The 24,715-nt window shown below is 37.3% G+C and overlaps 1 protein-coding gene across 1 annotated transcript in view; it reads right to left on the bottom strand.

Moving 5' to 3' along the window:
- TARBP1 (TAR (HIV-1) RNA binding protein 1) overlaps positions 1 to 23,424 on the bottom strand; it is a gene marked incomplete at its 3' end in the record, with an annotated part of 32,499 nt that extends 9,075 nt beyond the window's left edge. The window contains exons 1-21 of the mRNA XM_015816921.1: positions 22,545 to 23,424; positions 20,482 to 20,579; positions 19,930 to 19,999; positions 18,038 to 18,186; positions 17,384 to 17,436; positions 16,081 to 16,178; positions 14,967 to 15,102; positions 14,782 to 14,878; positions 13,209 to 13,298; positions 12,724 to 12,859; positions 12,142 to 12,235; positions 11,414 to 11,589; positions 9,440 to 9,537; positions 8,654 to 8,815; positions 7,289 to 7,479; positions 6,689 to 6,941; positions 6,412 to 6,600; positions 4,489 to 4,688; positions 4,205 to 4,276; positions 2,901 to 3,021; positions 1,252 to 1,362 (exon numbers count right to left, since the gene is read on the bottom strand). Coding sequence (XP_015672407.1) covers positions 1,252 to 1,362; positions 2,901 to 3,021; positions 4,205 to 4,276; positions 4,489 to 4,688; positions 6,412 to 6,600; positions 6,689 to 6,941; positions 7,289 to 7,479; positions 8,654 to 8,815; positions 9,440 to 9,537; positions 11,414 to 11,589; positions 12,142 to 12,235; positions 12,724 to 12,859; positions 13,209 to 13,298; positions 14,782 to 14,878; positions 14,967 to 15,102; positions 16,081 to 16,178; positions 17,384 to 17,436; positions 18,038 to 18,186; positions 19,930 to 19,999; positions 20,482 to 20,579; positions 22,545 to 23,424 — 3,474 coding nt within the window. The remainder of the gene's footprint in view (positions 1 to 1,251; positions 1,363 to 2,900; positions 3,022 to 4,204; positions 4,277 to 4,488; positions 4,689 to 6,411; positions 6,601 to 6,688; positions 6,942 to 7,288; positions 7,480 to 8,653; positions 8,816 to 9,439; positions 9,538 to 11,413; positions 11,590 to 12,141; positions 12,236 to 12,723; positions 12,860 to 13,208; positions 13,299 to 14,781; positions 14,879 to 14,966; positions 15,103 to 16,080; positions 16,179 to 17,383; positions 17,437 to 18,037; positions 18,187 to 19,929; positions 20,000 to 20,481; positions 20,580 to 22,544) is intronic.
- Between the last annotated feature and the right edge of the window lie 1,291 nt (positions 23,425 to 24,715).

Raw genomic sequence — 24,715 nt, forward strand, 5'->3', positions numbered from 1 at the left:
TACCCCTCCGCCCCTACCCCGGGTCCTTGGCCGATGGAATGCCTGAAAACCTGGCAGGCAGATGTCCACCAGTGGTACTCCACCCTCTGCGCCCAACCAGGTCTCAGTAATACCTGCCAGGTCCGCGCCCCCCTCTAAAATAAGATCTTGTATGAGGGGGGCCTTATTTACTACGGACCTGGCATTACATAACATCAGCCGATGGTCCCGGGCCGGGGGGTCTGCGTCCCCTGGGAACCGAGTGGGAGCCTTGTTGTTTCTATTGAAAAGACAGTATTCCAAACTGCTAAGTCAAAAAGTCAACCATAATTAATTCTCATGCCTTTAATCATCATGGCTCTATCTTACCGAAAATTATAAACCAGCAGCTATTTTTGCAGAGGCTCTGAAGTTTGGGCAAGGTGTGTTTGGCCTTCCCTCTATTTAAGCAAAATGGTTACACATGAGAAGCCAACTTCTAACTGAATAGAACAGGTAGGTCATTATTGTAGATTATAATCCAGCCAATAATCAGAAAACAAATCACACTGAAATATAGAAAGGCCTAGTAAATCAGGGGTCCCCAACCCCTGGTCTGTGGACTGGCACTGGGCTGTGGCATGCCAGAAACCGATCCGCACAAACAAGCAAAGCCCCACTTGCAGGATGCAGGCAGTACATGACACCATGCCCTCTCCGGCCCGCAGAAAAATCTTTCTCCACAGAACCGGTCCCTGGTGCTCAAAAGGCTGGAGACCTCTGTAGTAAATTTTATAACAAAATGGGTGAGCCAAAACAGTGGGGCAGTTATATGTTGGAGTAGGGCTGAGGAAACCAAATCTGCCCTCAGCCATGGAAACTCACTGGGTGACTTTGTGCTAGTCATTCTCTCAGTCCAATTTATCTTGCAGGGTTGTTGCAGGGAAAAATTGGAGAAGGGAATGCTATATATATACTGCTTTAAGATGAAAGGTGGGATATAAATCTAATAAATCAATGCAAGTCAATAAAACAGTTGCAGATGATGACCACCCTCAGTGTACAATATGAGGAAGGGAGGAATTCCACAAGTAGGATTAGAAAATTGATTAGAAGACCCCATGACCTCAATTTCAGATGGCAACATAATTATTTACAAAACAATAGGCACAACATGCATTTATCCTCAGAAGAAATCACAGAACAGTACTTATACATATACAATACTTATACATATCCATGGAATAAATGGTAACATTGTTTTAATAACTGCAGGTTCTAAGTGAGCCATACCTCATCAAGTTTTGGAAACAGAACTAGCAATGTCTGCCATAGTCGATTTTCAATTCTATGTTGTAAGGAGTTCACATAATAGCGGACTTTTGATTTGGACATTAATTCACCCTGCAGAGAATATAAATATGAATACTTCTAATTTCAGTCGAACAACAAATGCTATAAAACATCTCACGTACCCTTGTATAAAAAGAATTGACTGAAGTAGTTAATAACAAACATTCAATCGTCCTTTGTTTTATAATGTTATTAAAACAGCATGCAAACTATATAAAACGTGCTATGGAATGTAATGGGAGGTGACTTCTTTTTCTGAGGCTTTGCTTTACCAAATGTTATTTGGGATAAAAAAAAACCATATCATATAAACCACTAGACAGGAATTACCATGCAATAACCCACAAACTGACTGGTTCTGTGTGTGCTTGCACGCATGTGAGTTCGCGCACGCAAACTCAGAGCTGCCCCAGTGTTGTTCTTTCCATCTTCATAAGAGCCAACAAGGAATGAGATCAACAAGTGGGAATCAAAGGAAAAGATTCCCATTGTGACCAATAGCAGGCTTTTAGACACAGCAAATGATCCACTAACCTGCTTCCTATCTTCACCTATTTTCTTGGCAAAACTAAACATAATTTACTTCTTTAGCTACATTAAAAAGGCGGGATAGCAGTTCTCTAGATCAGTGATTCCCAACACAGGCAACTTGTTGTATGGACTTCAATGTCATCCGACCTGAGGACTTAACATCCAGCACTATATTGTCAATCATTTTATATTTTCTAGCCATATAGTTTTCTTGGTAAAAAAACGGGATGGTTTACTATTGCCTTCTCCCATCCAATATGAAGTGATCATCATAAACTTTGCTAATGTGATCATCTGCCTCTGGCATCTTCCTATATCACTGCTGCTCAGTAAAGGTACCTGCTTGCTCTATCTAGGTGACTGGGATGACCTTCATGCATTGAGTGATCTTGCTGGTAATCTTACTCATCCTTGCTCATCCCTCCCAGAAACACTAAGATGAGGCAATCCAGCAGGACACTGAGAATCTTCTCTAAATACCATAAAACCAAAGGCTACAAAGAGGAATAACTGGCCTACTATGAAACAAAGGCAGCCTGAGGCTGGCAAGTTGGAATCAAAGGTCCCGTGAGAGGGCATGACGATGAGCATCGGGTGGCTAAGAAAGCAGTGGGAGAACACAGAAGACTGGGACTGAATTTCTTCTCCTGCTAAGAATCACAGGGAGACTTTCTAGTACTGGTTTCCATAGCCATCTTTCTTGATAGACCCTCTCCTAGTAGTATTTGAGAAGCAATTCCCCCACCAAGCAGCCTTTCCTTATTGTCTCTCTGCCAAACCAAGATGCTACCCATCTTACAGAGGTTTTGCCTTCTCCCAATTCTGCAGTCATGCAGAGCCAAATTCTTCTTTCTGAAGAGAAGGAACTTCTAAAATGGCTGGGAATCAATGAAAGATCACCCAAAGGCGAGATGTGCCCCCCAGTCCACCTAAAGCCCACTCTTCACCCCTATTTTAAGAAGCAGAAGGAAAGGTGATGCTTAGGGAAATGGCAATTCAATAACATTCCTGTTCATGTGACTGTTTTTACATAGAGAGCACTATAAGCATATTCTTACTTTATCAAGTAGTCTCATGACAAAATCTCCTATAAATTTCTTGTGCTGCATGTTTGATTCATCCAGCAAGCAGATAAATTTGATAGCACAAACTCGCACATAATGGTCATCTCTGTTCTTACTGTAATATATTATGGTAATTATATATCAGAATTAACTTTTATATTTTCTGAAATAGTCTTATACATTTAAATTTATTCAGTAACCACATACACGCTTACATATGGTTTACTAAGATAAACCATTCCCTTCATTCTCACTTATGAAGCATTCCCTTCATTCTCACTTATTTATGGAGAGCTGGTTTGGTCTAGTGGTTGAGGCTCCAGGCTACAAAGTGGGACTGAGTTCAAGCTCTGCCTTAGCCATGAAAACCAGTTGACTGGCTCCCTCTTTCACTCTCTCAGCCCATCCCACCTCAAAAGGTTGTTGTTTGAAAAATAGGAAGAAGATGGTGTTGGATATGTTCGCCATCTTGAGTTATTTGTAAAAATAATAAAGGCAGGATACAAATAAATAATGCTTATTGTTGCCCAGTCAAGTGTTTAGTAGCAAGAGTATCTTTCTATATAATACTCATAGTACTACAATCAAAAGTTTGTAGCATTTTATATTAATGACTGGTATTTATGAGTCTTTTAAACACTGACAATTTTCAATACCAGTTAATTATATTTTGTTATGAAAACAAAAAAGACAGATTGTCTCCATACTAAGATTGAAACAAAAGATGCCAATGAATAAATCTCAATATCTTTTTTAGGTAGGTCAAGACTAAAAAAATCTGCTTATTCAGCATTCCATCCATGGTTAACCAAGTCATAAAATCAAGATCTAAAATCTTGATCCTATCAAATCTATGTTAGCTAAATTCAAAGGAATCCAGCATATCTATTTTGATTTTTACTACTTTTTCCCTGTGAAGTCTCCTTAGTTCTGTAAGGAGTCCTTTGAATCCATGGAAATGACTGAGCAGCTTTTCTGATACTGAAGTTAGTGTTCAAAAAACCTAGAGAGCAATTATAACTGCCTCGCGCTTTTCATGGTGAGCTCCTAGCAGCCTAGTATATTTAACTTTCGTACCAGTTATCTGAATTTAGAATTTTCAGTAAATGGACTTAGTAACAGAAAGCGCTACATCAGTTTTCACGAATACATAATATGGGCTTAAGTTTAATAAATTAGAACCCCACATTAAAATTAAATGTGAGCAAAACAATACCGGGAAAGAGATGATATCAAATTCTATGAAAATACTATAGATATAATTAATGTTAACTATTATAGAACAAGGTGATACTGACCTTTCTGTAACAACATTTGCTGCACATTGATCTCCAAGATTTTCAACAAAAGCGTACACCTCCTGAACGAGTCTTGAAATTAATTTATATTTAAAAGGTGAACACAAAAAGGAAATTAAAATACTATAACTTAATAATTTATTATTGATTATGCTATCAATCACTATAAATTCACAGTAAAACAAATATAATGTGTTAGGCTATTTTATTCCCAAGAACAGCAGGAATCTGCTGAGTGTGTGACAGCATAAAAATAGACATTGAGAAATAAGTATGGTTTTTACCTTTGATCACGCCTGAAAATAGTTCCAAACAAACAAGCCTCAATAAGGAGTTCAATGTAGTTGCCAGCATTTGAAAAGGAATTTTCCACAGTAGTTATTTCACCAGAAGGAGGAAATAGCCAAGACTGACAGCAGTGGCTTACCAGAACATTAAAAATTCCAGTCTTTGTAGATGAAAGTTCAATCATTTGAAACATAATCTGAGAGAAGGGAGGAAAATGTAATTGACTGTAAAATAAAATAAAATACAGAAGTTGTATTTCATATAGATATGAAATAGTCAAACAGAAGGATTCCCCCTCCCTCTTGTAGTTATCCAGACCCCCTCTAAACTAGCTCCCTGGTGTTGGGTAACCTCTAGTGCACATCTGGAAACGAATTAAAAAGCGGAAGAGAAGTCCAATTATTTGAGTGGAAATCTGCTTGGCTGACATTGAATGATTTCCACAAAAGCATTATTTTAGTATCTTCTTAAAATTGTTAAGCCTTCTTTTAATGGTTATATAATAACCGGGTTCTATTATAGCAGTTTAATTTAAGAAATTGAATTTTACTTGATGCCATTTTCTTCTGACACTCTAAATTTTTATGAGAATGTTATTAAGTAATTTCTCTAGATGTCATGGAAGAATTCTCTCTTTCAAGAGGGAAAATATAAAGATTCTCAGCATAAGTCATTAACTGTAAACTTGCATTAGTACCTTTTCACTAAAGAATACAAAACACAAACTGAGAAAGCAATGTACTAGGAATTATTTCAAAGTAAATGATTAGAGATCTATAGTAGATAAGTTGTTTCAATATTTAAAAGCATTTCCTAAGGTATATATTTTTATGTAAACATGATGCAACTTTAAATGGAGATTTCAGGGAAGTATTATACTGGTTGAAAAGAAGAATATAATTAGTCCGCAGCTTACAACTGATCATTTAACGACTGTTCAAAGTTATGACAGTCTCGGAAAGGGTGCTTTACATCCTATAAACATCACGCTGCCCCTCCCCGCCCGGTCACGGCATTTCAGGTGCTTGGTCACTGGCTGGCCAAGCGCCTCACAACCATGTGATACAAACTGCAATCTTCTCTGTTGGCTTCCCCAGAAAATAAGTTGGAAAGCCAGCAAGGAAGGTTGTAAGCAGACAGGATGGAGGGGGAAATTTTCATTTTGAAGATTTCAGCTTGGTTTTGCAGCCCCTCCCCTGTGGAGCTGAAATCTTCAGCAGGCAGCTTTTTGGCTCTTTCTACTTAATAACACAGGAGACTGCTTATCAACTGCAACCAGGAATGCTATGATTGCAGCCGTTGAGTGAAGCAGTCATATGGGCATCTCGCTTAACAACCAGCAACCAAGAATTCAGTCTCAATTGTGTCTGTAAGTTAAAGACTACCTATATTGAGACAGCATAACGGGAATGAATCAAGAAGCTTAATTCAGCTGCCCAGAGTGACTTTTCAGAGTAAGATGGGCAGCATTAAAAATTAATAAATAATCAGTTCATAGACACTTTTTCTATTCCAAGTGAAGGTGAGTTCTCCATAAATTCTTGCAGTTTGGGAATTAACCATTTTTAGCTGTTTTCTACTGTTGGAATATTCGGATATTTTTAGTTTAGATTTTATTGTTTCGATGCTTGCTTGCATTAAAATGGCTTGTTTTAAATTCTATGGTTAAATAAATGTATATTATTACATTCAATGTCTGGGAAAATGGGGGTGAGGAAGCTTCCATCTGTTGTTCAGTATCTTGGCTTGATCTGAAACTGGTATCTATCATTTCCTGGTGAATCAGAAGCTTCCTGAGTCACAGTTCAGGAAAAGTCAAGTAAAAAAGATGCTTCCATATTTCAGTTTTAGTCTACATAGGTTCATTGTCTGAATACAGCAATTAAAAATCAAAACAACAGCAATTTTAAATATTTTACCTCTTTTATTTTTGAGTATGCTTCACTCTCGAACTTGGCTGTGGTAACAAGAATTTCAGGATCAAACACAAGTTGAATAAAAGCTTTTAAATTAGGCCAAAAAATCAGTTGTGTGTTGCTAAGAGCAAATATTATTTTCCATGACATTTCAAAAGCTTGTATGCATAGAGACTCAGAAGATTCCATAAGCTGAAGGCAAGCAGAAATCATATTTAGTTCGAGACAAGACCAAATTTAAAATACACAATAAAGCCTTGCATTGTTTTGTAGGAATTACCTTGGAAACAAATATCTTCATGCAGTGAAAAACTGGCAAAACATGGTCAGAAGGAAGAATCATTATTGCTTCTAGTGCAGACTCTAACATTCTTTTGTAGTCCTGAACATCGTAAAAATATTGTTCTAAATGTTTGTCCTTGGAAAGATTTTGATAATTGTTGAGAACAAAATGAAGACAAACCCACTGATCATGTATGTAACGTGCTACAATTTTCCCCCATCCTTCATGAGATGCTGCTTCTTCAACTGAACTGTAAAAAAAATAAAAATCAGATTACAATGTTGAGTAAATTTTAGTAATATATAAATTATTATATATTATTATATATAAAAGATATATTAAAAAAGAAACAGAAATGGCAATTTCTGTATTAGAGCAACCTGCCAAACCTATATTTAGAAGAACATATATTCACGTAAGCTTTCTCAAATTTTAATTAAGCTCTAAAAGGAATGATAGCTATAAACCAATAATTAGAAAGTCATAAAAACATCTATAAAATATTTTGATTGTTAAGGTAAAAATTAAAAATTGTATTTATAATAATGTAATGGTAAAATATTTCAGTAGAAAAAAATTGTTGAGCAATATATGTACCTATTTTGTTCCATGTTGTTAGGCTTCTTTAATACATGGTTAAGTTGGGTGCTGAAAATAGCTGTTTTAAGGGAGTCAACAGCTGGTAGAAACTGAAGCTGAAGGTCTGGCTTCTGATCCATAATTTCACAAACAACTCTTAATGCTGCCATACTTACTACCTTCTGAATCTGTTCTTCAAGTTTTATGTCCTAAGTGTAAATACAATGGTCTGGTTGTTGTTGTTGTTTAAAAAAAACCCTGTAAAATATGTACTCATTTGAAGATAGGTAACACTGTACATATTATGGGCATTTCTCTCTCTAATAAACAAACAGTTAGCTCAGCTTTCTTAATCTGGCAAGTGGAATAAAGAAGAGAACCTAATCAAGCTTCTGTCTTCCCCAAACATATAGTTTTAACAATTATTATGACTAATTTAAGTCACGTTGATTTGAAAAGGTCTGCTCTAAATACAATTCTTGATCCATCCCAATTCTTCCAACAATTCAAGTTATGTACAATCAAGGGGAAAAAAAACCAAGCCTGGACTCATTTGTACAGTTTTAAAATACCAAAAAATCACGATAACCATTCAGCTTTATTAAGCATACCAATATTATCTATTTCACAATACTAACATGTTTTTTATTTTTTGTATGATCACAACACTGCCATGTTAAAATTTTATTTGCTTCCCTGCCAATTCAAAAGCAACAAGTGAAAACACAGGAGAATCACTTATTTTATGGTACAGTATTATTTTCACTATTTTAAAGCTTCCGAACCATCTACTGATCTGCAATTGTTTAACGGAGTATTGAAAAATTGGAACTTATTGCCATTTTATTCTCATTAAAGTGATAACAGTCTAGAAAATTCTAGCTTGCAAACTATGTTCAACATCATTTTAATACTGTAAACAGAATAAAGTATATATTTTTTAATTCAAATAATGTCTTTATAAAGCTTTATTCTGAAAAAATACCTGTGCTTACTTTGACAATATATTCACCATGTATACTAAGTACAATAACTAGCTGATTCTGACTGACGGTGTTATTCAAGAACAGCTGTTACTGAGGCTTTCTAAGAGTTAATATACTATCTGCATGCGACTCCACCAGTGATGTTTGCCAGGGTGAGAGGCATCAAGGGGCAGAGAGATGAGCCTACTAAGTTGAATCCCTGCCCCCTTTTATATGTGGCAAACTTTTTCCCAGTTAGCAAACATTGTTTAGGGTTTATTATCTGACATTGGGGCAGACACTAAACCAATAAATAATGCAGATGTGGTAGCATTTCCTCCAGCATCAACAGGGAAAATCCAACCGATGCAAGCTTTGGTTCATTCTAATCTATAGGCCATAGTAAGCTCAACAATACCTTGTCATCACGTATCTCTTGTAGATTGTATAGAGAAGTATTTATTAAAGATGAGACAAAAGTGCAGAGAAATGGTCCTTTTCTCCATCCACTGGCTGAATAAAAACTTATTAGTTCTGACAACACTTGCAAATATAAATTACAATGTTCCAGATGTGACATCTAAAATGAAAAAATAAATTACTCATCTTTGCAATAATAAATAAATAAATAATGTGCACATCAAGACACAATATATTGATACAATTGTCCATTTATGCATGCAGAACAAGATTTTTCTCTAACTCTGATTGGCAGCTACAATCTTGTAATATTGTAATGCCTTTCCATTTCCAAAACATTTTGCCACTTTCTATAACAACTAGCACTTTTTGGCACAGAAAAAAAGCCTGCCTGTATTTTATTGGATTTTCTAAGTTGCAATGAGACACACACAGAGCATTCATTTTTCATGATATATGCCCAGATATGCAAGCAAGAAATATATTTGAACAGTCTGCATGTAACCAACAATTTCCTTATATTATCATCTGAACATATTATTACATAACAATAATATTTCCATACAATAACTAATCAGCCAGAGCAAATTATATAAATCAATATACATTAATTATTGTATTTGGATGTGTAATACTTTTATAACTATCACACAGATTAGAAATATTTTGAAACTGCTACCTGCTATAAATGATTGGGGACTTTTTAAGCATTCCAAATAAGTTCATTTCAGTATATAAATTACTACAGGTGTTTGCCAGACTGGTTTCTGCACTAAATACTTACAATATTTAGTTCATTTGCAGTGAGTCTTCTGAGGAGAAGATCCAAAATACTTTCAGTGGCGAGCATAATTGACTTCTGCAGAAATACTATTATTTCATCTATATAAAGAATTATTACATTAAAACATTTTGAGTACATTTTTGCTTCTAAAGTAAAAATAGAAATGGGATTTAGACTATTTTACCACTGAAACAGGTAAAACACACATTATACAATTAGGTAAGCAGAAACTAAAATGAAAGTTCTTTTCTTTTGCTGACATCTTTATAATAAATAAAAACTAGAAAAGAGAATTCCTTTGTCCTTCGCCTCTCTGAGCCTTCTAACCTGCCCTCCTCCCTCTACACAGAGCAGATCTAAGAATAATGCTCCTCCCAATTAGAAGAGAATCTAGAACTTTAGACACCCCCAACTAGATCATGTTTTTAAACTATTAAATAAAATTTTAAAACATCTTTTTATTCTTACTTATTTTAACAGTTGTGATAATTCAGAGTGGCCAAAACAGCTTTATGAAACGCTTGTCTGGGAAGTGGGCTCAGACTCTTCCCTCTCGTCCTTCTTTTGAAAAAGCATCTTTGGGACCTAGATGACTGAGAATCTCCAGAGACACAACAAGATAGGATGGTAATGGCAGAACCCCAGAAGGATGAGAGGGAAGAGTCTGAGCCTAGAATGAGGCATACAATGATGAATGAATGAATGAATGAGTCTTAAAAAAAAAAACAGCAAGGAAGAGGAAAAGAGAAAATTGGTTTGCCTTGATGGGTGAGAATGAGGAGTTACTTAGAGCAGGGCTTTTCAACCAGTGGTATGGGTACCACCTGTGGTACATTGGCACCTGGCAGATGGTACACGACCATCCTAGAAAAGTGGTAGCGGGGGAGGGGAATGAGCTGCACCGGTGGCAGCACCGCACAAGCCTGAGCGAGAGATGGCTGGAGCTGCAGGGCTGTCAGGGCTCAGCGGAAGCGCCAGGATCAGTGCCGCTTTCCAGCTGATCGGCGCTTCTTCGGGGCTGTCAGGGCTCAGCGGAAGCACCAGGATCAGCGCCAGGCTCCAGCTGGAGCTCGGTGCTGATCTTGGTGCTTCTGCTAAGCCCAGAAGAAGCGCCGATCAGCTGGAATGTTGCAGCATCTCCAGGGTCTTGTGATTTACATTCAGATGCTTGGCAACTGATTCATATTTATGACGGTCACAGTGTCCCAGGGTCATGTGAAGTGACCAAAACCTGCTGCAACCACCCAGCAGACGGGGGGAATAAAAACCAAACACCCCCCTCACCCCACCCCCGCTGCCAATTCTCAACAGAAATGCTCACAACAATGAAAACCTCGGACAGGAGAAAGAGCGCCACTGGGTGGGCAGGCAGGTGTCTTGCTCGGCTGTGGCTTGGGGGGCACTTTTTTCAGTGCCGTTAACTTCAAACAGTCACTAAGCAAACTGTTGTAAGTCGAGGACTACCTGTACTTTATCACTTTTTTCCTTTTTTTTTTTTTTGGTCATCAAGTTTTTGACACCTTGCTAGGCGACTGGTGGTACTCGGATATTGCCATATCCTAAAAGTAGTACAATGGGTGAAAAGGTTGAAAAGCCCTGACTTAGAGGAGAGAGGCTGAACCTGAAAGAGATGAATAAATGATCTAGCACTTTGGAACATCATAAATTTGGCCCTCAACAGTTTGCCTTTCTGTACAAACATAAAATTGTAGATTCAAAAACTTTTGCATGTTAAGGCTCAGACCCCAATTCATGTCTTTGAAATGGCTAGTCAGATCACTACAAAAGTGATTGTGTGACTTCATCTTTATTACTAACAGCAAACATTTGATGATGGAATCCAAGTTATGTGATCAACATTTTCAGTGTGCCTATCTACCCAAATAAGGTGAAATAATTTTCATAGACTTTATGTTGTTATTCTAATTAGAGGATCAAGAATAATAAAGTTAACATACTGAAGATACCACTAACCAACTTCTGGTCTAGAAGTTTTGATTGAACAAGTCTGCATTATCTTCAATAGTAATTGTAGGCTTTTATCAACTTTCAGTGATGAGATGTAGGGATTGGTGCCAAGTTTCAGCAATACATCCAGCAGAGGATTTAAGAGAGACTTCAGGCCAATCCGTTCGGTGCTGCTATTGTCTCTATACAAAATAAACAATAAAAGGATTATCACAAAATGTATGCTGACTTCTGGAAAGTAAAGCGCCATTTTCTAAAGCAGAAGGTATCACATAGCACTGATGTCACACCTACACCTTCCAAACAGCAACAAGTAGGAGAAATCACCAGAGTCTAAATTTTATGATCTTGAGAGATATCAACACCAGAAGACACTAGGTTTGGCATATTTCAATTCTGAGTCAGGAGTATCGTTTGTAAAAAGAGAATGGAAAAAAGAAACAGACTGAACATTTAAATCAGATTATTTTAAGAATATGTTATAATCAATTATCAGGAGTGGACAAATCCTTAAATACTACCCAAGAAAACAAATATATTAATAAGTTAGAAAGCCTCCCTTCGTTCTGACTTGAGATTGGTCCTTGTTAGCCTCTTTTTACAGGGGTAGTCAACCTGGGCTCTTTTATGACTCGTGGCTCAGGAATTCTGGGAGTTGAAGTCCACGAGTCATAAAAGAGCCAAGGTTGACTACCCCTGCTCTTTTGTATCTAATGGAATAACCTTATACTTACTTATATGTGTGCCTTATCTCTTCCACATCTGCAGCTAGAAGAATCATTGTAGCCACCCGCTTAGCATCAAACCAGTCCGGAAGACAATATTCTGCTGTTGTGGAAAAAAACCACGATCTTTTGAATATGAAAAGTATGGTATGCAGGTACAAATATATTTTAAAGTGTACAATTTTGCGACAATAATTATCAGTTCAGCTCAGATAAAGGCTGTTGTATGTAGAGTTTGAAATACTTTTTTTAAAAAAATACATACATTGAAATTGAGAAAGTACAAGAAATTTCTATTTTAATTTTGGTTTTGTAAACGTGAAATTTAATATTCAAATTTAATTATTATTTTTTCGAGACGAGACACTGAATATGTCTTAGCACACTGGCTGTGAAATTAGTTGCACTTTTGAGTTCTCTTAATTACTTACTAAGCAGGTAGAAGTAAATATGTAGGTTTCTTTTTCTCTTGCATAAAATCAGCTTTTTCAAAAATTTATATTAAGTCTAATGTGAATGCATTCTACACTAGGAATCAACTGTTTCGTAAATGTGTCCCTACTTTTAACAGTATTATTACACAATACTTACAACTGGCAAGAGGTGTTTTCAGGTAGTCCTCCACAAGAAGCTGCACATAAACACTTAATGCTGTTTTATCTTGTGGGACTTCGCAGTTTAAAGTCTTTTGAAAGTGCTTGTCATTTATGTGCAGCCAATCACAAAGCTGAGCAAAACAAAATTAAACACCATTTGTACCTCTCATATTATTTTTCTATAAACAAGTAGAGGGAAGAATAATGTTAATTCACAGACAAGACAGCTGGCTTGGGCAGGAATGCTAGTTCAACCTGAATTCAACTACTCTTAAGTTTGAAAATTTTACATTATAAACCTAGCATCATAGGTACATCACCCGGACAAGTTGGAACAAAAACATGGGGGAGAAAACGTATCATGCATCTGGGCTTCTGAGCAGAGTGCTGATGTCATATAATCCTTCACAATGAGATTAGCAATAATCATGGCAAACAATTATTACTCAGTTACATAACTGAGGATTTCATTTTTCTCACCATTCTCCACAAAGCGGTTCCTCTTCCTAGTGATTCCTCTGGTTTCAGATACGTAACGAAGTTTGAAATATCCGAGAGTGATACTTTTTGCTAAAGAAACAAATGTTATTAGAATTTATTACAATACGGGGAATATAAATATTGTGTCAAGTGTTATTTTAAAAGATAGAATACTTCCATAGTGCACATTTCCTTTCTTTTAATTAGGTAGCATTGCCTTCTTCATATTCTGGCACTGCCATATTTTTCTTCAAAAAATACAAATTCTAACCAAGTTTGACAACACAATGTTTTAGCACAGCCTTATTTAGTAATGAGCTTTTAATCAATTAAAATTAGTTTTTATCTTTTTAAAAAGGCAATCCAACTTAAATTTATAAATAATTGATGTGGCTTCTTTATAAAGGAGAGATAATAGATTTTAGTACCACATTTTGCTCCAAAACTCAATATCATATGTTCATGTTATCATAATATCATATCATTCTTTTTAAATTAACAGAAATGTTTACATGTCTGCTGTTGCAAAAACCAGCATGAACACACTCTGTCTCTCTTAAAATGTTCTCTCCTTTTGTTGCTGAAAAAAGTGTTCACTTGTCCATTTGCTATTTCTTTTGTTTATATGAAATGAAGTGTAACCCATATTAGACTATTAGAACTATATCTGATGCACAAGTTTCAGACAAAATTGTTCAAGCACTAACTTAATCTCCATGGCCACTTTCAAAGAGGAAATACACACAAGCATATTTTCTATCATTAGAGGCAATATGCTGACTCTGTAAACCACTTAGAGAGAGCTGTAAAGCATTGTGAAGCAGTATATAAGTCTAAATGCTATTGCTATTAAATTTCAACATGCAAACTGCTAGTAAATTTTGGACCACAATTCTTCATTACATGATCAAATAGAAGAGCAAGTAGCAATTATTTTCAAAAACAACAAATATCAATAAAACAGCAATCAGATTATCTTTCTTGAGCCCAAGCCATTTAATTCTGATGCATTTATGGTGTACATAAATTTGAATTAATGACCAGCTGAATTCCTGACATATTTTATACCAGGGAGAGCAAACTGAAGTGCACAGTTTCTTGGTAACTTCCAATATCATACCTTAGACATAATAATGTAATCATGCAGTTGTTCATTTTAATGCAAGATAAATACACACATGAAAGCTGACTTCTTTTTTTCTTTAAAAAAAATTGATGGCTAGGAAGTCAATTTAAATAGGAGAAATATTTCAGTTTGGATTTTCAAGAAGAAATCAAACTAACTGGGACTCTTGCATTTTGAAAGGGAAAAGTTTTATCTTTGGAAGCACTAGGAAACAATTAAGTGTATGTGACGAATTGCCTTTCCTAAAATATATATAAAAAAACCTATCAGGATTGGAATACTTACTACCAAAAATGATGATGATGATTCTATATAGCCAACATTTAATACTCTGTTTAAAAACTATTTTTATACATATTACAGTGTAATATGCTTTTGACCATTTTTGCTTTATTTTTTTCCTTCCGTATATTAAAGCAACCATTTGTTTAAAAATATAATACTTACTGCATCTATTAAGTGCATAGCTGCTTTAAGAAGAAAACACTGAGCAGCTCCTCGTAGAAGAATCTGATGTGTGATCATAGTACACTGCAGAACGTTTCTGTAAATGGACCAAATACATGTTTTGAAAAGTCAAACAGTGAACTGAGTATACAGAAAATTCACAGAAACAAAATTCAGCACATCACCTTAATGCAAGGAGCCCTTTGCTATCCAGTGCTCTACACTGTGGTATATGTGCCAAGGCCATGGAGAGAAACAAAACAGGAACAGCGCACCAGTGCCTACTGCTCATCTTCTGAATAAATTTTAACAAAAAGCTACCTTTAAAAAGAAAAAAAACCAGCATTATTCTCATATTGAAAACAGAGGTTTGTCTAGCTTTGGTTCTACATGGAAACCACTTATGGACTTTTTGTTCGAGACTGAAAAGAAATGCTGTATTAATTTTGGGATTTGACACTTGGATGTGTTTATGATTATAGAAGTACTATATAATAATTAACTTCAGATCAAAAGGTTAATATGTGTTATATTTGTAACTGTATCAAGTAAAATAGGAAGCTTTTTTATTTCTTCCTTTTCCCTTCATCCTTTGCAATATGTCCCTTCTTATTTTTCTCTCCAATTTTTTTATATTTCATTCTTTGTAAAAAATTTAATGATGTATAATAAAAAATAAAGCTAATTTCAAACATAAATGGGAATAAATATATTGTCTCAATCACAATTTAGATTATAATCTTCAGATCTATAGAATGTCTTCTAATTTTAGCCCAAGAGACAGATTTTTTGACCTGGGGGATAAATTTACAGGATAAGTGAGAATGAGAACGTTGTAAAATAAGATAGGGCAAGACTAGTCACAGTATGCTGTTTTATTTGTTCCAATTTTATGAGTGTTTAATATCACTTGTGCACTTTCACTATCATCCTCAGATTCTGAGCTCCATTTTAATGGAAAGAAGGAACAGTTTAACACAGTAACCACATTCATGAAATTTAGCAAGTGATTTGGGGCTAATTTCTCTCTTTCAGAAGGCCACTGCACCACTATTGCCATTTTTGGTACATGCCAATAAAATCTTCTGCATTATGGGTCTGTGCCAACCTCGGAAACCTAGTGATATCACCAGACAAGCCCTGCATAAACACCAATCCCCATGTCTTCATCATCATCATCAATTTATATCTGTCTTTGTGTCAAAAATAAAAGTAAATGCAGCTAGTAATAATAAGTTATCCAGAAGCAGAGAACTGACATTTATGCTATTCCAAAATAACGCCATTAACTACACATACTTTTTTCACTTTCTGGAAGGCTTGTGAAGTAAGTTGCCATGAAATTCTGCAGAATTATTCCTAATGGTGGACAAGTGCCCATAATCTGACCTGATACCCTGTAAAGTTAAAGCAAAAAGATAATTTAAATAAATTCAGTGCCAAGGCTACAATTTAATTTTATCACAACATTTTATTAGGTTATTGAATAAATTTGCAGATTATCAAAACCTAAACAGAGATATGTTTCATGTTGATAAATAACTAAAATATTAGAAGAATATCCCACGGTATTCATTTGGTCTGGTTGCGAGATAAGAGAGTGTAAAGCTGATTTTTGTGCATCCTGCTTTCCCTAGTAGATTCTCAAACTTAAAAAGAAAAGACTCATCTTGCTTGCTGGAATGGGGAAAACTGTACCCAGAGAGTTCTGCAGGACAGAAGTTTCTCAAAATCAGACAGAAGCATTTTGCCTGAATGGAGCTCCCATTCATAAAAGCTGCCTATGGGAGAGACCCTCTTCTTTCTCTCAATTACATCTAACTAAATCAGGAAGATCCCCCACCCATAAGAGAGGATGTGCAGGAGACTGTTGGGGTAACAACAGGCAATAACACCAGCTTTCATAAAAGTCCTCTTTGCACCCAATGATACCTGGATACCCCTCTTGACTGAAACAAACAAACAAAAATACAATTTAGATCAGATAACATTCCAAAAGCAAGCTATCCTCAAAGAACAGACAACCATTTTCTGAATAAACAAACTCACTTCCTGATTCACTTTTTTTTTTGACAGCCTTGGAACCCCTTCCGATCACAATTATTAAATATGTTGAGAAGGAAATGAGGATAGCATTGTTTTAAAAAGAAGGCCCTCAAAGAGAGAGGGAGAGAAATCCAGCCCCTTTCAATCTGCATGACATAAGTCTAACCATTTTACATCATTTGCATCCAGTATGGCCCTTGACCTGTCAGAAAAGATAGATGTGGCTATTTCTGCACTATATAATGAATTAACAGGCAATAGTGGCATCCAAGAGAGTTATTTTCTGGAGTTTCTCTTACTTCTTTTCTCCCTGTTTTAAATGTAGGTGCATCAAATATTAATGTAACTGAGTGATAATGAGAGTGTTATTTTTTCTCCTCCCTATTCTTCCCTATTCTGACTATAGTTCAACTGCTATTAAAGATAGGTACAAATATGCAGTTTTTCCCCAAAATGCAATAAAAGCTGAAACAAAAAAAACCCTTATCTTTCAACATCTGCAAAAATTCTCTTACTGAGTTTTTCATTAAACTTTTTCATTAAACTATGTATTTACCTGCTATAAAGAGAACTTTCTGAGAGAGCATCCATTAAAGGGCCAATAATGAACTAAACGAAAGAAATTAGATTTTCATTAAAAGAAATAAAACAGACATTAATTGCATTTTATTTGTTCTACAGTAAATATCTTTTTAGATATAGACATAATACAGTTAATCAGGGAACAATTAAAATCTTCAGGTAAGATTATATAGGAACACTAGCTTCAACTGTTGAAAAATAAGGAATTATGAAGCAGCTATATTAAAAAGACTTCAAACATTTCCTCCCAGGGGGATAGTGGCAACAGCTAGCTAGGCCTTCCTTAGAGCAGCGGTCCCCAATCTTTCCAGCTTTGTGGACCAGGAGCGTCGGCAGCAGGGAGAAAGGATGGTTCTGCATGAGAGGTGAGTCAGCATGTGTGCGCAGCTTCATTTGTGCAAGCAACAGGTGCATGGACGCACCCCGCTCACACAAATGGAGCTTTGTGCACACGTTTTCCCACTGCTTGTGGAAGTGGAACTGCATGCGCACACTTGCCCGCCCATTGCTTGGGCACCCTGGTTCCCAACAGGCCACAGGCCAGGACGGGGCCACGGCCCAGGGGTTGGGTATCCCTGCTTTAGAGGATTCATAAAAATATCTTATATGGATGAGCAGCAAACCTTACCTCTGAAAATCCTTGTGATGATGGAAGACATTTTCTTTGCCAGATTTCAAGAAAGTGAATGACACTTTCCTTTGCCAATGTCTTGTTTTCACTCTCAAACATTCTTTTGTAAATGCACATATGCCATGAAGGATGGAACGTCCAACAACCTGTTGTGAAAAAAAAAATCTGTACACTTTGCATAAGCTATTTCCCTTGATTGCATGTCCATACAAATAATTTAGTTTGTAAGAGCTGATTATTTTATATAGTTACAGCAATTATGAGAAACATCACAATGAAAACAATCTACAAAGAAAAACAATATTAAAAATGGGGATGGCTGGAAAAGGATCTCTTCTGTCAACCTTAATAATGTAGTTGGTTTATACAAGACAAGCAGTTACTTATATAGTCAAAACTTAAACTAATCAAAACTTTAAAGATAAAAGATGAATGCCTTTAATTGGGTCTAGAAAGCAACTGAGAGATTAATATCTGTCAATGTAATGTAGCAGTTATCACTAAGTAAAACTTCCAGATGCAATGTAATTGAATGTAGAGTTCAAGAGTCGCATTAGGGGAGACAGTATAGACTCACCTCCCTAACTAACAGCCCTCTTTCCTAGGGTAGCCAAGGAAATCTTGGGGCGAGCACTGGACAACCTAAACATTTTTATTCTGCAGGATTTAACTAAAGAGGCAAAAGTGACTTATAACATCATCTGATCATCTAATCATTATTCTACCAGTATAGGACTACTGAGGACTGTCTATCTCTCTCTCTCACCTCAGTGATGCTTGGCAGATGTCACAAGTTGCTATACGTTGCAAAATGGTCAAGGATTGCTTAGCTGGAAGTTGCTGAGAATTTTGGCTTCAGAGGTGCAACAAGGCACATTCTGAAACTAATATTCTGTTTGGGTACAGCTGTTGCCATGACGGTGAAGGAGTGATGTGTTAAGATCATGAGCTTTTCTTATTGATTCTGGACTGGCCTCCAATATCAACTTAAGAATAGAGAATGGGTTAAAAAGACTCTGTCTCAGAAAAGTGATGTCTCTGAATTTGCGACATTTTATTTCTTGCTTATACTTCAATGATACTGAAGCCCTGGATAATATGAAAGTACTGAGATGGTCCAAGGTCCAGTTGCAATCAGACTAGGTCAACTGGCAAAAATGCTAAATTAGGAAGCAGAAATCCAAGCAGCAAAATCTGAGCAGCCCTTGAGACAATTCCTGCCCTAAGACTCTAATGCAGTGTTTCTCAACCTTGACAATTTTAAGGCATGTGGATTTCAACTTCCAGAATTCCACAGCCAGCAATGCTGGCTGTGGAATTCTGGGAGTTGAAGTCCACATGCCTTAAAATTGTCAAGGTTGAGAAACACTGCTCTAATGCCTCTAGGTCTACACTAGTTTGCTTTAACCCAATACCAAATCCTGTCCTTAAGTTTCTTTAAGGTGGTGCTCATGAGCAGTAAAGCTGTTTTGCAGAATAGGTAAGCAAAAGAAAAAACAAGAACGGTTCTTCCTTTTCCATCGCAGAACATAGCATGGCTCTGAGGGCCAGACCACTTAATTGTGAACCAAATGTTTTGTATATTCTATAAACACACAGAATGATTGCCTTGTGGATAGAAAGGTGGGACATATTATCAAATTAATTAAAATGATGATTTTACATTTCACTCAACCAACAATGTAACCTGTGATAGGGGAATACCAAGATGAACTAACTTCATTTTATGTTTGTTACCAACTACAAAGGCTAAAAATATTTCTAAAGGACATGAATAATCAATCACCAGTAAATTTTGCAGAACTGAAAATAAATTCAAAAATTTACTTGGTGATACCGAACATTAACAGGACTTATCTTACCCCCCCCCCCCAAAAAAAACCCCTTACCTATTTCTTCTGATACTGCAAGTTCATACAAGCTATTCAACTTTGGCAAAACTGGTTTTATAACATGTATCTGAAATTGGAACACAGAAATTACTGTATTAACATGCTTTATTAATAAAAAGTATAATCTTAGATAAGAGCTAGATATTGATCTTTAAGATCTTCACAACAGTAAGTGATAGGGACCATGAAAATGTTAGCATAAATATTCAGTGTAATTCACACACAGGACTTCTTTTATGAACTTTACATTTTAAGTCATTCTGATTTTAAGTCCCTTCAACATATTTTTAAAAAATATGTAATTACTAAGATTGAATCATTCACTCTATTTTCAATTTCTATCCATGCTCTCTGAAGGTAAAGCAATAACTTCTATAAATGCTAATGTATCCATTTAGCAATAAAATAGTTCTGACATCTCTATTCCTGTCTTCATCTATTTTTTATATCTTACAACTATATCAAACCCTCACATATAAATTTGGTAAATACTGTAAATAAATTTTGTTTACAATAACAAAACCAATGCTCTTTAGTAACTATATTTACCTGATTTCCTTCCAAAGTCTCCATTATTAAAATATAATTTTCCCAAAACTGGGTAAATTGATCTTTTTTTTCAGCACACCACCAAAACAAACAAGATCCTATAAGATAAGCAAATCAGATGTTTTGTCTTTTAAGCAAAGTTATATAAATAATGCCTATGCCTAAATTAATGTTAATAATAGAAAATAATAATGCAATCTCTGATCCCTTCAAATAATCCTATCACTATCAACAGGAAATATCTCTCAATACAATGTCCAAGTGGGCAAATGTCCAAGTGGGCAACCAGAAATAATATTTTCATTTAAGAGTATAATTCTTCCTCTCTTTATAATTCTCTATATGTGGAAAAGACCTCAATCATTTTCTCTCTTCCTCTCCTAACAAGCCCTATATTGGTACTGTATTGATTATATGCCATCAATTTGTTGTCAACTCTTACGATCAGACAGATTTTCTCCAGGACAATCTGTTCCCACACAACTGAGTCCATCCTCCTTCCCTTTTCCAGTATTATAGACTTCTCAAACACTGTTACTATCTCAACCCAATAAAATAGCTACATACAATCTAGACTGGAGGTTTTCTTGCACCTCATTTGTTATTCACTAGGTAATTTTTTTTATCAGCATCCAACACACAGACTACTCTTATATTTCCCAACTAGGTTGCATCCTACAGGAACTAGTATGAAGCAGGTTCTCCTAGAGCAGGTATGTCAAACTCGCGACGTCACATGACGTCGCGCAACATATCGGGCCAGTTTTGCCATTGCCGACAATGGGGTGGGCGCGGCTTCCATGTGATGCGTCTGGCCCGTGGGCCAGCAGTTTCACACCCCCGTCCTAGAGTGACCTAGATCAATGTATTGAAGTTTGATAGGGTATGGAATGGCTATGACAATGAAAAGATGTACTACTATACTTTTCTTTTTTTCTTAACCTATTTTTGCTCACCTCATTCTATTTGAAGCTTAGGCTAGCATTTCCATTTATTGTTTTTAATGCAAATCCAAGTTCATTCTTAATGAAGTATTAACTTCACTAGCAACTGAATGAACAATGAAGCAATACTGTAGTCTTCACTCTCCTTATAGTGCCATCCATCTTCTATCATGGGAACTTTTTAAAAAGCTATTAATCAATTTCTGCACATTGTCTTGTGACATGATCTTTGTCTGGAAAGAATAATTATTTCTCTTGAACAATCTATATTATAAATCTTTAGTTCTACCTTTTTTGTTTTTATCTGAGCAAATTTAGAAAATCCATAGAGACATATTGCCATAGTTTTCTCAGCTACATCTACATTTACTATGACTGATATGTTCCATCTTTGACTGAATCTATTCTATTAACATACCTATTGATTTTATTATCCAAGGCAATATTTGACTAAAAATATTTCCAGCAATTTGTACCTCCTAATCCAGAATTTTATGTATCTCAACTAATATCCCACCAAAGGCTTTTTTCCAGGCTAAGTAAGGAGTTTAAAGTACCATTCTTTTCACACAGGGAATGCATTTTGACTGCTATCTTCTGCAATGTTTTCAGAATTAAATCTTTTTTTTTCCAAATAGGGTGAACAGAAATTTACATGTTACAGATACATATCTGACAGAGATTTGTATAAGGCCGTCACAATTTATGGAATAATTCATGTCAGGATAGAATGACCATGGAGAAAGGTTTGATTACCATTTATTTCTCATTTATGGTCATCTAACTATAAGGACCTTGTGACAATAATAGTACTCCAGATTTAAAGCAATTTACTATGCCATTCCAAAACCTGACTAGCTGGCCTTGGGCTGGAAAGCCAGCACAAACATGCCTTTTCTCACAATCACTCCACATACTAAATGCTTGTAAGACCAGGCTTTGGGTCTAGTGCAGGGGTAATCAACCTTGGCTCTTTTATGACTCGTGGACTTCAACTCCCAGAATTCCTGAGCCAGCTGTGCTGGCTCAGGAATTCTGGGAGTTGAAGTCCACGAGTCATAAAAGAGCCAAGGTTGACTACCCCTGGTCTAGTATATGCCATTCAGAGCCGACAGATACCATTTCCATCGTCCAGGTTACACCTGCACTCCAAGGCCACTTTATCAGATACATCGACGGCTTTCTTCAACAAATACCGGGCTCTTTTCCGGCACAGAGCATCGCTCTCCGACAGTCCCTTTTGCACCACTTCCCAAAAGTTGCAAGAAAGCCTCGCATCCAGCAGAGAAGCTGCCTCGCCATGTGTGACACCGTTCTGTCGAGGAAACAGGACGTCGGAGAGGGCGCTCAGGACCAGCAGAGTCCGGTTCACCCGCGGAGCATCGCCGAGGGGCGACAGCACCAGGCCTTCCCAGACGAGACTCAGGGCGGCGCCATTTCTTCCTAACACCGGCAACAGCCTGCCGCCCACCAGCAACGCTTTCTCTTCCTCTTGCTCGTCTTCCCCGTCTCCTCGCAGCAGCTCCAGGGCGGCCGCCACGGTTCTCCTGAGCAGCTCGGAGTCACCCAGCCAAGGCGCCGCCGCACACAGAACCTCGACGCGGCCCTCCGTTTGCAAACCCTGAATCCCCGCGCAGCTTTCCAGCACTTCGCCGGCCAACCGCTCCGCCAGGCGGGGTCCGCAGACCAAGACGCAGGAACGCAGCACTCCACCGGCTGCTGTCATGAATCTCCGCCAACTCTCCGGGCCTCCACCCGCCGACGCGCCGCTCCCACTGAGAAGCGCCGGGAGGCAGCGATGCAGCGCCAGCTCCCAGGCCGCCCGTTGCGCCTCTTCGCCCTGGTTGCGCGGTCCGACACGTGTCGCCCGTTCCAAAAGGAAACGCAGCGCCTCCGCTCGCTCGAGGCTGAGCGCACCCTCTTCGCCGCACACCGTCCGCAGCAGCGCACCCCAATCGGGGCACTGGGAGAGCAGCGCGTCGGCCAGCACCGCATCCATAGCGAAGGGAAGCACGCGGCCTAGCAGTCACTTAACGCGCTGCTTGCCCGGTACTTTTCCCCAGCAGCCTTTGCGCTGAAGGCGGCTATAGAAGGACTGGCCTGACGATAGGGCTAGCTGCGCTTGCTAGGTTTGTTTTGGCAGCGCTTTTGCCATTCGCTGAACTAGACAGCTGTGAGGCAGCAATTCAGCTGGTGAAGCCAGTCCCCTTCCTGTATTATACAGTATCGCCCATTTACCTAATGCATGAGGTACGTCTACTACTTATAGGCAGAGTAGGACTAGGTCAGGGGTAGGCAACTTCGGCTCTTTTATGACTCATGGACTTCAACTCCCAGAATTCCTGAGTCAGCATAGCTGACTCAGGAATTCTGGGAGTTGAAGTCCATGAGTCATAAAAGAGCCGAGGTTGCCTACCCCTGGACTAGGTTAAGGATTGTGATTAGAGAAAGGGAAGCCCCGTACCTTAAGCCGAATAAGGTAAGATAAGATAACCTTTATTGTCATTTTTTTACTGTGGGCACAACGGCACACAACAAAAATGAAATTTAGTTGCCCGCTCTCAAAGTGAAACACATACATGACACACACACCTAAACATACTATATAGGAAGGAAACCCTTTAGGCAATGTAAGGACTGAGCGGGCAAAAAGTATTAATTGCACAGAACTTGCCAGATTTGCATGTTCACCCTTTGTTGCACACTGTGAGAAATTTTATATCCAAATGTATTTTATTCTTTTTACTGTTTCCATCTTCCGTTAAAATATTAACAGAATCCACAATGGTCTGAGAATCAGTGTCTCCACTAGATAATTGATAGTCTGGCTCAGAGTAAGTTGATCAAATTAAAATTAGCAAATTTCCTCAAACCCCCAAATATGTTACCCAGACATAATTCATATATCAAAGGATAAGGTCTGCAAACAGAGGAACTGCATGTTCCCAAGAACACACACAGACACACACACACCCTCATGCGCTACCCTAGAATCAGCAATTGACACCCTGGACAAACTCCCTCTATAAAAATCTGCTGTATCCCATTTCTCTACTGCCTGCCCCTAAAGGCAAACTGTTTTGTTTTTAGGAATAAATATTTCTTCCTCACAGCTGTGTGGATCTCATTTTTATTTATTCTTGCACAGCCCTGGCTGAGTTTGAACACCAAATTATTATTCTGACAACACTTAAGCATGAATTTATAAATACTTACTTAAAAACAGATTCCAAGATTACGATTGCACTAAAATGAAAAGCAAAGTTTTCACTGATATTTTACCCATCAGC

The sequence above is a fragment of the Protobothrops mucrosquamatus genome, unplaced genomic scaffold (genome assembly GCF_001527695.2).
Source record: "Protobothrops mucrosquamatus isolate PMUCROS unplaced genomic scaffold, P.Mucros_1.0 scaffold527, whole genome shotgun sequence".
In the NCBI taxonomy this organism is placed as follows: Eukaryota; Metazoa; Chordata; class Lepidosauria; order Squamata; family Viperidae; genus Protobothrops; species Protobothrops mucrosquamatus.